General features: G+C 42.2%; 1 protein-coding gene across 1 annotated transcript in view; it reads right to left on the reverse strand.

Annotated features, from left to right (window-relative positions):
• Positions 1-14,588, reverse strand: part of ARHGAP12 (Rho GTPase activating protein 12) — a 71,910-nt gene extending 57,322 nt beyond the window's left edge. Inside the window, 5 exon segments of the mRNA XM_033166255.1 lie at positions 6,423-6,602; positions 6,604-6,855; positions 6,857-6,967; positions 6,969-7,158; positions 14,486-14,588. Of these exon segments, the coding sequence (XP_033022146.1) occupies positions 6,423-6,602; positions 6,604-6,855; positions 6,857-6,967; positions 6,969-7,091 (666 nt within the window). The 5' untranslated portion in view covers positions 7,092-7,158; positions 14,486-14,588.
• Between the last annotated feature and the right edge of the window lie 375 nt (positions 14,589-14,963).

The raw sequence follows: 14,963 nt of genomic DNA on the forward strand, positions 1-14,963 counted from the left end.
ATGGTATAAATCAGAATTCAGTTAAAAAGCTTGCTGGAATAAATTCAGAAGCCCCATAAGTTCAACAGGAAAGGGAGCTCCTTGTGGATATGAGCCATGCATCTGAGCCGTGGGAGGCCACTAACAGTGACTCCCCCAAAGACCTCATTGATTGGGCAGGGATATAAGGGATCTGGCGGCCAGATTCCAAGGTATCCTAGACTCAATCAGATACAAGGATCTTGAACCTGGCCCAGGTAGCATATGGGAGTCAGTGCATGCTTTTGATCACTGCAGCTTTCTGCTGCCTATCATCGGTCCTCATCAACAGTCCAGCTGTAGCATTTTGCACCAACTGGAACTGTCTGACCAGGCCCAAAGATAGCCCAACATAGAGCACACTGCAATAATGGAATCTTGAGGTGGCCAATACATAAACCACTGTGACCACACTACTGATTTCCAAGATGTGCTACATCTAGTTTACTAGCCATAGGCAGTAATTTGGGCTTCAGAGACAAAGAGCAGAACTCCATCCATGAGAGGCAACTAGCCAATTGCCTAGACAGTGCCTCCATGTTCCCATGGTTCAAGCACAACCTACTGGTCCATTTCCCACCTGCACCCAGACAATGGTTCAGATCATGCACATCCTCTCCTGCCGCTGATGATGTAATGTAGAGAAGTAGAACTGTGTGCCATCAGCATACTGATGACCCCCCAAAAAAAAAACTTTGAATGACCATATCCAGAGGCTGCATACAAGTAGTAAACAGCACTAGAGACAAGATTGTACTAAGATACACCATAGCTGAAATACAGTCTCCAATGCTACTCTCTAGATACAACCCTATAGGGGAGGATAGGACCACTGTCCAACAGCGCCCCCAATACCCATTTCACAGAGCTTGCCAAAGAGAATACCATGGTCCAATGGTAGCAAAAGCCAGAGAGAGATCAAGAAAAAGAAGCAGATGTTCCACATCCCCGTCCCACTCTTAATAATAAATAATAATATAATAATATCATCATCATCAATCGTTCCAGTAGTACCTTAGAGACCAAGTTGTTCTTGTATGAGCTTTCGTGTGCATGCACACTTCTTCAGATACACTGAAACAGAAGTCACCAGACCCTTATATAGTGAGAGGGGTGGGGAGGGGTATGACTCAGAAGGATGGTGGGAATGGGTGATAGGCTGATAGCTGTGGTAAACCTGCTGACACACTGTTAACGACTGCATTGGTCTTACAGGAAAAAGCCAGGGGTGAGATGGCTAAGGATAGCTTTGTCATGTATAATGAGGATAAGAATCCAATGTCTCTATTCAGACCAGGTCTCGGTTCCAGTGTTTTAGTTTGGTATTGAGTTGCAATTCAGCAACTTCTCTTTCCAGTCTATTTCTGAAATTCCTTTTATAAGACAGCTACTTTGAGATCTTGTATAGAATGTCCTGGGAGATTGAAGTGTCTCCTACTGGTTTCTCTGTCTTGTGATTCCTGATGTCAGATTTATCCGTTTGGCGTAGGGTTTGGCCATTGTTTGTCCAATGGCATACACAATGTTAGGCCAGACGATGAACAATTAAATAGTCCTGAGATGGTATGTTTTGATGTTGTTGGGGCCAGTAATAAACAAACAAACAACACAACAACAACAACAACAACAACAACAACAACAACAACAACAACAACAACAACAACAACAACGATGTTGTTAACAACAACAACGATGATGATGTTGTTATTTATACCCCTCCCATCTGCCTGATTTTCCCCAGCCACTCTGGGTGGCTTACAGAATATATAAAAACTTAATAAAGCATCAAACATTAAAAACTTCCCAATACAAGGCTGCCTTCAGATGTCTTCTAAAAGTTATGTAGTTCTTAATATAGTTCATTCATCAGGACAGCCAATACTGATTCAGTCCCAAACTGCGCCTAAACCCACACTGATATGATCTAGATAATCTGCATTCTCCAGAAACTCCTGCAACTGCACAACCACCACTCTCTCTATTCCCTTACCAAAAAATGGGGTATTTGCAACCAGGCAGTAGTTGTTATAAACCATAGGATTCAGGGTGGGCTTCTTCAGGAGTGAACACACTTCACACCTGTTTAAGAGCAGAATGCACCCACTCTGTCACGTAAAGACACATTCACCTCATCCTGGACCTATCTAATCAAACACCCTTCCCCCAACTGGCTTTCACCAAACATAGTAGGCATGAGGCAAGAGGCAGAACTGGACTGCATTATTGTGAGAGTCCTATCTACAACATCAGGCCAGATAAACCAAAATTGTCCTACAAAGATTTGTCCTACACTGTATATTCAAATAAGGAGCCGCCTAACAGTCACCTCACACTCTCTTCCTTCCCCAAATTAAGCACTGCTTGCTTCAATGCACATGTTACATGAATTTATGGTTATGCAAACTAGATTTAGATTATTTAATAATTTGACAATTAACAACAATCAGCAAAATTCTTGCTTTCAAAACACCAGCAAACATTTGTCACTTTTAATTCCTTATGAAGATAGGACACTGAGGCAGAAAATATCTTACCAAAGTTCAGATGAGTCTGTGTGGCAGAAAAGTATTCAAAATGCATAGTGTTTATTAGGGGTCCCCTACGCAGCTGTGAAACTGAGACCAAAAGAAAGCAACCGTGCCCACAATCAGAAACAAGGCTGTTGCAATTAATCCCACCACGCACAACAGCAAGTAAGCAGAGGCAGCCCATACACATCCTTCCCACAGAAAATACAGATAGCTGCTGACAGCCACGATAAAGCCAGCTCCATTGGAACCTAAGGTCACATAGCAGAGTGAAATGAGAATACATCCTGTGGTGTTACTATTCACTGAAAGAGGAGAAAGGAAACATGGTCACTTTTTAAAAACACTGAATCTAGTATTACTTTTTTTTATTGAAGCTTGTGTATGCTGCTGCCATTGGGTATTCTACGTTTACAGTGAGAATCTAACACAGGTCAAGCAAAATCAGGAACAGAAGACATGTATATGCCCTGCTGCATAACTTATTTAATGAAAATTCAATCCCTCCCCCCCAGTAAAACTGATAGGAGGCTTCTCATAGGTTCAACAAAGAAAACTGGAATGTATTCCTACAACCCACAATGAGCTGTTGCACAGACTCTCTTGTGTACAACAAACACAAACTTCTTTTATTTTCTAAAATGAATTTATACAGACTTTAAAATGTGCAAGACACAGACAGCAAACCCTTTTAAAAGTAGGATCCAATGAAGAAAGAATGCTCTTTGGCCTCCACATAAACTGGCATATAGACAATCAACATCTCACATTCACTGTATGGTGCTAACACTCACTTAGCTTAACACTTGTTTTCAAGGTAACCATACGCAGCCTGGAACTTCATGTTCTGGCAACAAACAGTCATAAGAACAGCTTGCAAAGACCTTAATTTCTACCCAGCTGATTTCTGCCAAACAATGGTCACTATTGAAAGATTTAGAAAAAGCAGGAGGGTAGTTCAGTAAAATCTAGCAGGCATTTAAATCTCTAGATCTGCTTGATCTAGAGGAAACAAGTTTGCTTGTTCTTATTCTGATCTACTAGCCTGAATTTTAGTTCCCATTTTCAGTTCCAACAGACTTTCATTTAATGGTTCTGGTTTTCCTCAGGGATGAAGTTAAGTCCAGTTTTGGTGTAATTTGATTTCCTGAACCTAAACTCCCCCAATCATAATTTTAATGTACTTTGCTGAAGTTACAAACTGAAGAATCACATTATTACAATATTTATAGTTTACTACATTCTGCAGGGCAAAGAACCAGGATATAGGGTCTCTTTCTTGCTTATTAAAATAATGTTGATGTCTAATTGCTATGAAAGCTTTTCACCACCACTCATGGCTATGTTGAAAGTAACATAGCTTGTGGCATCATACATAGATAAAATATTACACCCATTTTATAACATTACAGTTTTAAATTTCTAAGACTATTGTCTAAGACTGTGACAGATCTGTTTCTTGCCTAGTGAGAATGAGAGAGAGCACTCTGAGGCTAGACGCTCCCCCACCCCTAAGCAGCAAGGATAGATAGGTGACACCTGAGTACTCAGTAGTAAAATTAGGTCCAAGAGCCTTATCCAGACTGCAAACGGGCTCTACAAGTGAGTGTTGTTCAAGAAGAACTGCTTGCCATACTTTGTTTGACCTGTTTGCACTTTTCATTTGTTACATGCTGTATTGCATATAACAGGTCTTCTTGAATTGCATTGGGCCAGTCCACAGGGAGCTGGTGGTTTTCATATAGGACATCTGTATAACTCCTGCATTCTGATTATAAGTTTTATCAAACTTGTTCAATACAGTTTCCCTAGTGCTTCTATTTGGAAATACCAACATCAGCCAAAGTCACAAAAAAAAAAAAAATGCTGATGAGAGCAATTGGGGATGCTTCTGGATTCAAGACTGTCACTGGATTCTCAGGCGCCTTCAGTGCCTTTTCTCAGCTCCAGCTGGTTCACCAGCTACAACCCTATTTGGATAGAGATAACTTGGCCACTATGTTCCACGCTTTGGTAACTTCCAGATTGGACTGCTTTAATGCACTCTATGTGGGGATTCCCTGGAAGGTGACTCAGAAACTTCAATTGGTCTGGAGTTTCACACCGTTAAAATAGCTACACTGGTTGCCAGTTTGTTTCCAGGCCCAAGTCAATGTGTTCACATTAGTGTTTAAAGCAGGGGTTGGCAAACTACAGCCCAGGGGCCGGATGCGGCCCACCAGGCTCGTAAATCTGGCCCATGGACCCTGCTGCCCGCATTGGTCAGTCCCCGCACTAAACCAGCGTGGCTCGGAAGCCTCGCCGCGCAGGGACTGACTTCCGCAATGCTGGCACAGCTTTGGATTGGCTGCAGGAAGCTCCTGCAGCCAATCCAAAGCCGCGGACGCCTCTGGCCGGGCGATGACACTGGCTTCGGATTGGCTGCAGGAAGCTCCTGCAGCCAATCCAAAGCCGCGGGTGTCTCTGGGCGATGCCCCTTCCATCCCACTGAGGGCAGCCGCTTATGGCCAAGAGCTAAGCGGGACGAAGCGGCGGCGCCGGGGAGGCTGCCTCTGCTGCCCAGGCCAGCGGCATGGGCTCTGTGCCCCGCGGACCCCTGGCCGAGGCAGAGGATGACACTGATACTGCAGAAGACAAGGCAAGCATCGGCAGCTGTGGCGTGAGTGGTGGCAGGGGGGTCCTTTCGGGGGGCTCTGGCCCCCCACAAGGTCTGAGGGACAGTGGACCGGCCCCCTCCTGAAAAAGTTTGCTGACCCCTGATTTAAAGTCTTAAATGACTCAGGCCCCAACTAACCGAAACACAACCTCCTTCTCTACAGACCCCCTGGAGAGCTGAGATGGGCAGATGGAGTCTTACTGGTAGTTTCTCCGCCCTTGGAAGCTCAGGGGGTGGAAGCCTGGGAGACAGCATTCTCTGTGGCAGCCCTAAACTGTGAAACTCCAGCCCCACAGAGGCACATCTTGCAACTTCGTTACACAGCTGTCAAATGTTGAAGATTAATCTCTTTTACCCTAGTTTTGACACTTGAGGTGTATATTTTGAGAATACTGTTATTTTTGAGGTTTAAGTTGTATTAATATTGTGTTTTTAATATTGTGTTTTAATGTTGTAAACCAGCTCTGGGACCTTAGGGTGAAGGGTGAGTAATAAATAAATACTTTTTTTATAAAAATGTTAAAGTGGTACATGTGGTGCTTGTCAGCTAATTTGGATTAATAACATAATGTGCTATGAAGATCATGTTCACTGTTCAGGGCACATCAATTTATCAACACCCTCGTAGGTAATTATCAACTCAAGGAGTATCAATCATCACTGGTGGCTGCTACATCAAAAAATAACAAACATGACCTGAAACAGCTAGCATCCATTGCATGCATTTGTAGTACAGTTGTAGTACAGCTCAGGGACTCCTAAAAATAAGCTGATAAAAACTACCAAAACCTCTGTGAATAAAAATGGCATGTCTAACCCAGTGTCAAGCACTGACCACCCAGATGTGCTACAGAATATGAAAAGCTTTCCACTCTATTGACCATTTGAAATTTCTATCAATTTAATAAGAACTTCTGCAATAGAATACACACGTTGACCACAACAGGCTAAACTGATCCAATCCTTTCCATCATCCTTCACATGCTTAATGAACCCTTCAAAGAAGGGTTGATTTCTGAGAAATGGCAGATCAATGGATAACTGCACAAAAACAAACCACCAGGTGGGTGTCACCAGAGAAATATTAAGTATTCTCTCACTATTCTAACACACAGCTGCTGAGTGAGCTTAGTTCTTATAGTTCTTGCTAAATTGTTACTTCATACCTTTTTTTAAGACACAAAATAGTTCAAATTTGACTGTGATGCATCTCATCTTACCTGTACTTGTTCTGTGGAACTGCTACTGAGTTCATCTCCAGATTCTGAATCCTGGTGGATTTTCTCTGAGCCTTCTCCTGCAGAATCACAGGACTGTTCTTGCAAAAAGCTGGTCTTTTCTATCTCCACACATTCAGAACAAGAAAAATGGGACACAGAGAATGTTCTGTTCTGATTGCAAAACTTTAGGAAACTGAAATTCATTCGATTTCCCATTATTCTGGGAAAGGTCCAAGCTCAGGGCAAAATTCTGACCTGGGCTAACGTTTGGTCCCAAATTCTGATTGGCATCCCGAACTGTGCTAGACACTTGAACTGGAGAAGATTTCCCAAAACTAGAAAGTTCCGGAGACTTATTGACATTTTCTGTTGACCTCTGTAACCCATGCATAAGTTTTAAAGAGCTGTTTGGCAGCCCACCCAATTGCTTAATAAGGTGGCATTAGTGCTTTGCGAGTTACTTCTTTCACATACTGTGCTGGCACATAGAATGGCTTTGAATTTTCATCCCTCTTGACTTGCCACCAGTCATCATTCGTCTTTTTCCACTAAAATGTATCTCTCCCCTTGTTTAATCACAATCCTTTTGTCTTTTGCTTCATATTCATAGTCATATTCAACTTCGATGTATAATGGACCTGAAAGAATCTTTCCACTCTTGTCGGCCATCTCTTGGAAGAAACTGTATTCACCTTTCTACGTAAAAGGTTAGCCACATTATGGTGTTTCTTTCCCCCTGTAAGGGAAAAAAATGTTATTACCACAAAGGAGTTTCAGCTGCATGCTGTTTATTGACTACTGTAGTCTCATATTTGAGATGAACTGGCTAACCAAATATTTCGCAAAGTTTTTTTCTCTCAGAGCCATAACTAGAAATTCCCCAGAAACTTTCTAAAATGTTTCCCCTTCCAATATTGGCTTACATTTAGGCAAACAAAAGCTGTTGTTTTTTTAAGTTTCACATGCAGTATACTGTAAATATCTGAAAAGTTTTTCCCATTTGTCAGAATTAGTTGAAACTTAAATATTGGATTGAGGAATTCAATAAAATGCCATTTGTGTGGTGTGCTATATCCCAATAAATTCAATGCTTTAGACACTGAATATCTCCACATATTTTAGTACATGACAACACATTAACCTAGGATTCATTTTAAGAAAATTCAGGGTACTGAAAACTCTGATCATGGATGAATAGCAGTGTACATAAATAAAAGTGCTTTCTAGGCATAACCATATGAACAATGTTAACTACAACTTTAAGTGGGAGCATCCTGATGACTAGGTGTGCTTTGATGTTGTTCACAGGAGGCAACCATTTTGTGCATGTTCAATTGATGCACAACCACTCTCTCACACACATCATTTTCAGCCCCAGAAGAGGGTTGGATCAGGGCAGGCTTACATGAGACCGCTGACGTGCGCAATGACCCAAAATGCAACCCTGCACAAATGGAAGTTGCCCGTACTGTAATTCTATTACAGTGGTACCTCTGGTTACGTACTTAATTCATTCCGGAGGTCCGTTCTTAACCTGAAGCACCACTTTAGCTAATGGGGACCTCCTGCTGCCGCTGCACCGCCAGAGCACGATTTCTGTTCTTATCCTGAAGCAAAGTTCTTAACCTGAAGCGTATGTAACCTGAAGCGTGTGTAACCCGAGGGTACCACTGTAATGTATTCTGATTGTATTTGCAAAAGGATTCATATCCTGAAAAGTGGAATAAATAAATATAACAATTTCCATTTTCAGATATATCACACCCACTTACCAATTTTTCTTGAGCTACTAGGTCTCCATTACTACATTACTCTTTTGAGAATCACTGCACTCTTATTCCATGAAATTAATACATAAATATTCTGCTAAAGTAGTATACAAGAGGGGGTTTTTGCCCACAAGTTGCATAGGTGTAAGATAGTACGTTAAACTTTTTCTGGATCCTCATATCTGTTTGGGTCTTGCTCTTTGCCTGTTACTAAGCCTATTGTTTCAGTTACTTAGCAAAATGGATCAGGTCTTTTTTTAGTTCAAGACAATCCTATGATTACGTAGAGGATTTATTTAGTTCAGGTATTATTAAACATTGTGGGGAATAAAAGAATGGTTGCACTTAATTTGGCTCCCATATTCTGCCCAGATATCCCTTTAGTATCACTTCTCCTGAGTTCTGTAGTGCCATCAAATTAATAAATCACAAATCATTATCAAACATCTTGGAAAGTGTTTCCTTCAAATTCTGTTACCTAATCTTATGAACCACAGAGGTCAGGATACTGTTAATAAGAATGTATACTCTTTAAGCATGCTTCCCACATTTTAATAAAACAGCTTTGCCAAGGTCACATTGCAGATACTGTATTTCAGCTGTTACATATATTTATTTTAGTGTAGGGTTTCTTTGCTCTTAAATTCCTTGAGTCTTTCAAGTGGGATAGAAAAGGAAACCAGCTTGTACATTTAACATCTAAAGGGGGTTGTTTCTGTTCGAACAAAATAACAAAGATTAATGCTTGATTAGGCAACAGACACTGATAATTCACAATGAATGAAATTATTTTGACTGAATTCCAAAAGATGGTTTGACTATACACAAATGAGATTGTAAGAACAGTTGGGCTCACAGACTCCCTATCCTTCTCATGCACTGTAATTCATTTCCTCCCCAGTTTAAAATAAACCAGTTAGTACTGTCATCTGAACTGGCAAGATATGGCTTGCACTTGCCCTCCTGAAAATCAAGACTGCAAACCAAAGTGTCATCCTAGCTTGCAGACTTGGTTTCCATGGCAAACACAACCACAGTCTGATGGAACAAACAACTATGGTTTGCCACAAACCAGGAAGTAATTCCAACGTGCAAGGTGAGGAAAGGGAGCATGCATGCCTAAGTATCCTTCCAGGGTCATTTATGTACCCATAGTTCTTAGTGAGCTAGTTCAGAAATAATACCATTAGAAGTAAACAAAGGTTTTCTGCATGCTTACAGAAGGGAACCACATCAAGTCAGCTCTAGAAACACAGGATTTGTTGTTCCCAGAATAGAGATGTACATTTGAATGTGGATATCTGCATATCTTATTAAGGACCACCTGGGCCTTTATATCCCAGCTTAATCATCCATGTTAGAGGCCCAACTGGCCTCAACTAGAAGTTTGCTATTTAGTGTTCTCAGTCTCACGCTATGGAACACTCAGCATCAGTATTAGTATCAAACTTTAGTTCAGTCACTGACCAAAATACGGATAACTAGAACACCTAAGACTTAAAACAGGTAAGGAGTAAAAACTAGTAATTAAAAGCTGATTATATCACACACACTTTAAAAAATGGGGGGGGGGACGACAAACAGTTAAAAGCGACTATAAGGGAGGGAGTGTGAAGGAGCACAGGTCTTGCATTTGGGCCTAGTTTGTGGCACAAACCATCCTTTGATGGAACACTCTTCCAGCAGAGATTTCCCAGGCAGCGTCAGGTGTCTCTTGAAGACCTTTTAATGTTAATATGCCTATGCAACTGTTTAAAACTTTTCGCAACTATAAGTCGCTTTACTTTTTCTTAAAAATATCTTCATGTTTAAGAAGACAATTGTAATGTAGAACAAATGAAAGAAAATACATGTGGAGCAAGGGAAATTCTACAGCTCCAGCACAGTGCATCTTAAGGATCTTGTTGGACTGAGACCAAAATTTGTAAATGAAGAGAGAATAGAAAAGTCAGCTCCAGAAATAAAACATATGTGCCCTATTAAAACTACAAGAGAAGACTGTAACTTTATAGAATACTGCCACCAATAATTAGTATTTTATCCACTTTTTGCTTCTATAAATTATTTCTTCCTGTCACTTTAATTTCTTCTATAATCATCACAAGAGATGGAAGTACTACAACTGGGGAATAAAATCTATCTACCTACAGTAACTAACTAGCTGAAATAATCTATTTATGCTGGAATAACCAACCGAAGTGTTTTTTAAATCTGTATTCTGTTCAAATGTTGAGCAGCAGCTCTCATTTCACAAAATCCATCTCTCAAATGCCGTTTCTCAAAAGCCTCACCCCCCATCTTTAAGCACTTAAGTGATCATCACCTGCTGTAGCCAATGGTTGATAAGGACAACCAGACTTGTGAGGGGGTAGAATAAAAATGGAGAGGCATCCATCATTAGCATTATGAGAATACCAAGGCTTCAATCCTAACTTAATGGCTGCATTTTTATATCAAGCTAAACCAGGGGTAGTTAATGTGGTGCCCTACATATATTTTAAACCACCTCTAAACATCCATACTGTTGGTGATACCAGCTGAGGCCACTAAAAGAAGTTCAGTTCCCATCAGCCTCAGCCAGTATAGCCAACAGTTAGGAATGATGAGAGTTATAGTCTGAAGCATCTGTAGCGCACCTCATTGGTTCCTCCTTTTGTTAAACCACAGTTTGGTGTGTGCTTGAGCAACAACAAACTACAAGCAAGCCTTGAACTCAAGTCCCCACCACTCCCACAGTCAGGGGTTTGCTTCACTTTTGTTTTGTCCAAATCAAGAAAAACCATAGTTAATGTTAATCATGTTTTGCTTTTAAACAACAACAACAACAACAACAACAACTTGCAAACAGCTCATAAACACTGTGCCAATGCAGCCAATGGGGCTCAGTTCTGAGTAGGTGTGCTGTAAGCATTAGAACAGTGGATATGGTAAACTGTATTATACACTAAATTTGCACTTTTCAAAGAGTAGATGTAATGTAGGAGGCAATAAAAGTGAAGGAGCATGACATTAAAGCCCACACACTTCACTAAACCAATGTGAGTCAACAAAGGGTGAGCAAGATCTGAAATTAGTACTAGAACCAAACCTTACTTTCAAAGCAGCAGTAACTGTACAAAAAAGCAGTACAAAAGAATTAGAAGGTTAGAAAGCAGTATAACAGAATCATAACAACCTGCACAAGTGACAATTACACAAAACCCCCACATATATTAAGTGAAATAGAAACATCGCCACCTGGCCCTACCCCCACTCGCCTTTCCCCCCTCCACCTCTTTCCCCTTTTTCTTCCTAATGTAACACTAATGTCTCAACAAATGAAACTCATCTGTAAAAATGTTACTTGGAAAAGAAAAAAGAGAGAGACACTGCTCATACTTTTGTAAACCAAGATTTTTTAAAATAAAAATACATTAAAAACAACAACCCAGAATCAACATATATGTGTATAATTCCTATCCTGGAAGCTATTTAAAACCAATTATAATTTGCTTCACTCAGTGTGATAACTGAAGCTCAGAATCAAAAAATCATAGCATGGTCGAAACAAAAATTGAAAAAAACCTATGCTACTATTTATGTAACCAAAAATACAAACAAGCTCTCACAGTGTCATTTGGTTCTTACCGCAGACTGTTGTGCTGGCAAACATTATCCCCTACAGCTGCAAGGAGCACATTAATGATGTTGTGATACAAACAAAGTTAGTCATTGAGTCGTATTGGAGGACATTTAGATCCCCATGTCATAGGTTCTTACCAACTGAAGGCCAGATGAAATAAAACCCAGCCAACTGTCCTCTGGACAATTGATGTTTTCTCCTATGTTGTTACTTGTCAGCATCTCAGCAACAAGCTTTAATTTAAGCACATTTTCATTAGGCCCACAATTTCTGGATGCCTATCAGTTGAGAACATAATGCACACCCCCTGGCATAAACAGTTTTGTCTTTTATGCAAATTTTCACTTCAGGCGAGAATTCTGTGCATCAGAGGAATGTGAAGGCTTGCATTATTCTCGATGTTTAAGATCAAATTTCTGACAAGAATAAAGTACATAACAAGTCATCTGGAGAAAGGGTAGCAGAAACATTCTAGTCACCATGGCAGAAAAGCAAACACGCAATGCAAGGCCAAGTCCATGAGTTTCATAACAACATTCTCTTCACATTTGCTGAGGGAAATCAATTTCACACGCTGAAATTTCATCAGAATAATTTTGCTTGACAGCTGGTATGACTCATTTGTACTCAATTTCATATGAAATACTTTCAAAATGAGCCTAAAGATTTAAACACACAGAGAGATTGTAACCATGGACAGTAGATACCAATTACCAAAAAAATTGTCAGCTCCTTCTTGAACACCTACACTAGGGAACATTTGAGGACAATGGGCTCCCCAATAATATGGTATTTAAAATAAAAGCCAAACTGTACCTTTCTTGAAACTTGATTACAAACTCAGTTTCTCATATTCTGAATTCATAGTGTACTTACATGCCAAACAGCTTTAAAAAGCCAATTTCCCCAAAGTTTTTTTTTATTAAAAGGGGGAGGGAATAACATCATATCAGTTACTTGCCTCTCTTACTCTACTCTTTTGTTATTGTGCTGACTACAATTGCAAACTATAAATAGCTAGAAAAGTCTGTGGCTGACATACTAAGGCTCAAATCATTTTAAGGCTGTATAGACAGTTGGCAAGGAAGAGAGAATGCAGAACTTCCGCTCAAACTAGTAACTAAGCTATCCCCCTCCTTCATAATTTGTCCTAACTGGATAAATGAAGTTACACAATGTACTCTCCTTTAATGTCTCTCTGTGTTTGTATTATTTGGTCAACTATACATACATCTAGGTACGCGAGTGGTGCTGTGGGTTAAACCACAGAGCCTAGGGCTTGCCGATCAGAAGGTCGGTGGTTCAAATCCCCGCGACGAGGTGAGCTCCCGTTGCTCGGTCCCTGCTACTGCCCACCTAGCAGTTCAAAAGCACGTCAAAGTGAAAGTAGATAAATAGGTACCGCTCTGGCGGGAAGGTAAACAGTGTTTCCGTGTGCTGCTCTGGTTTGCCAGAAGCAGCTTTGTCATGCTGGCCACATGATCCGGAAGCTGTACACCAGCTCCCTCGGCCAGTAACGCGAGATGAGCGCTGCAACCCCAGAGTCGGACACGACTGGACCTAATGGTCATCGGTCCCTTTACCTTTACATACATCAGCAAGCTGTATGTTGTATGTATGACTCTGGTTGTAAGTCACTTTATTAGTATTAATAATAATAATAATAATAGATTAACTTATAATCAAATTAGGCTTTTACTACAGAAGCAAAATATACCACTTTAGGACCCTTCTCCACACAGGCAGCTTGACACAAGGCAAAATACAGAGAGATGGCATCTGATCTGTGTATCAGTTGCACAAACATTAATGCTTCCAGGCATGAAACTGCCCTGGCTCCCGAGGGTAAACGAAACACTTTAAAGTTAGAATTCATATATATTTGCAGAATCAGGCTGTACCAGTCAAGACGCAGGGAACTACAAATTAAAACTGGACCCAAGTGCCAACAGAGGTGGGATGGCCATTCCTCCCTCCTCCCCCCACAAACACACCCATATATATACAGGAGAGTTACCAAGTGATTACTGTACAGCATAGGGAACCAACAAGTCAGTTCCCCCATCCCACCCTGCTCAGGTCGCACAATGAAAACACCCCAAGGTCAAGCGGGGGGGGGGAGTGCCGCGAGGAGGAAACCCGACGCAGCACGTCTATCAGCAGCGGGGCATTAGGACTTGACACGGTCGTGTGCACATGACGCACCATCGGCTCCCCTTTAAACTCCGGCTGTCACGTTTTCCCATCGGAGTAGCCGAAGGTGTCGCTTAAAGGACTTGCTCCCCTCCGTCTCTCCCTCCACACACCTTCCCATGCTCCACCTATGGGTGGGGCGCAGGCTGCAACGCGCTTTTCTGATAGGGGGCGCAGGCGGGGGAGGGGTGGGGAGAGGTGGAAGGGGCGGCGGAAGAAGAGTTGCTCCGGCTTAATTAAACAAGAAGTGCAACAGTGGGAGGGGGGAGTGAAGGGACAAACAGGGAAGCCGCGTCTCTCCGTTCTTCCTTGCAAACAAAACGGTTGTGGGTTTTTTTTGGGGGGGGGGAGAGAAAGAATCCCTGTGAAGCCAGCAACGCCCCCTCCCCAAACACGCACCTACTTCAACACACTTCTGGAAGGCACGCCAAAGCACGCTGCTCCTCCCACTCCTCCTCCCCGAATAACGGCCCACTCACCCAAACCGGAGGTCCAGGTCGCTCCGACTGCAAGGCGGTATCCCCGCCGCCGCTGTTGCTTCTTCCTCCTCCTTCCGCTTCGCCTCGCTCGCTCCTTTCTTCCCTCCTGCCTGCCTGCCTGCTTGCCTAGGAGCCCCGCCCCCTCTCGGCCTCAGCTCCGCGCCGAGTGTCAGCTGCAGGGCACCGCGCCGCCCGGCGTCAGAGGCCCCCGTCACGTGCCGGGGGAAGGGGAAGGGAGGGGAGGCGGGGCAAAAGGTGGAAAGGAGCGGTGCCGTTGGGAGGGGAGGGTTGGAGTGACAAGAGAAAAAAAGAGGCGGGAAGAGGGGGCGCGAGGGAGAGAAGGGCGCCTGCGGTTATTCATTTGAATTCCGCCCTCTCCCTCCTCTCTCTCGCTCCCTTTCTCTGCCCAGGCTGCTTGTTCCATAGAACAAAAAAAAGGAATAAAATTAAGCTCAGATGAAACACGCACAAGCATGTG

The sequence above is a fragment of the Lacerta agilis genome, chromosome 12 (assembly GCF_009819535.1).
Source record: "Lacerta agilis isolate rLacAgi1 chromosome 12, rLacAgi1.pri, whole genome shotgun sequence".
Taxonomy (NCBI): Eukaryota; Metazoa; Chordata; class Lepidosauria; order Squamata; family Lacertidae; genus Lacerta; species Lacerta agilis.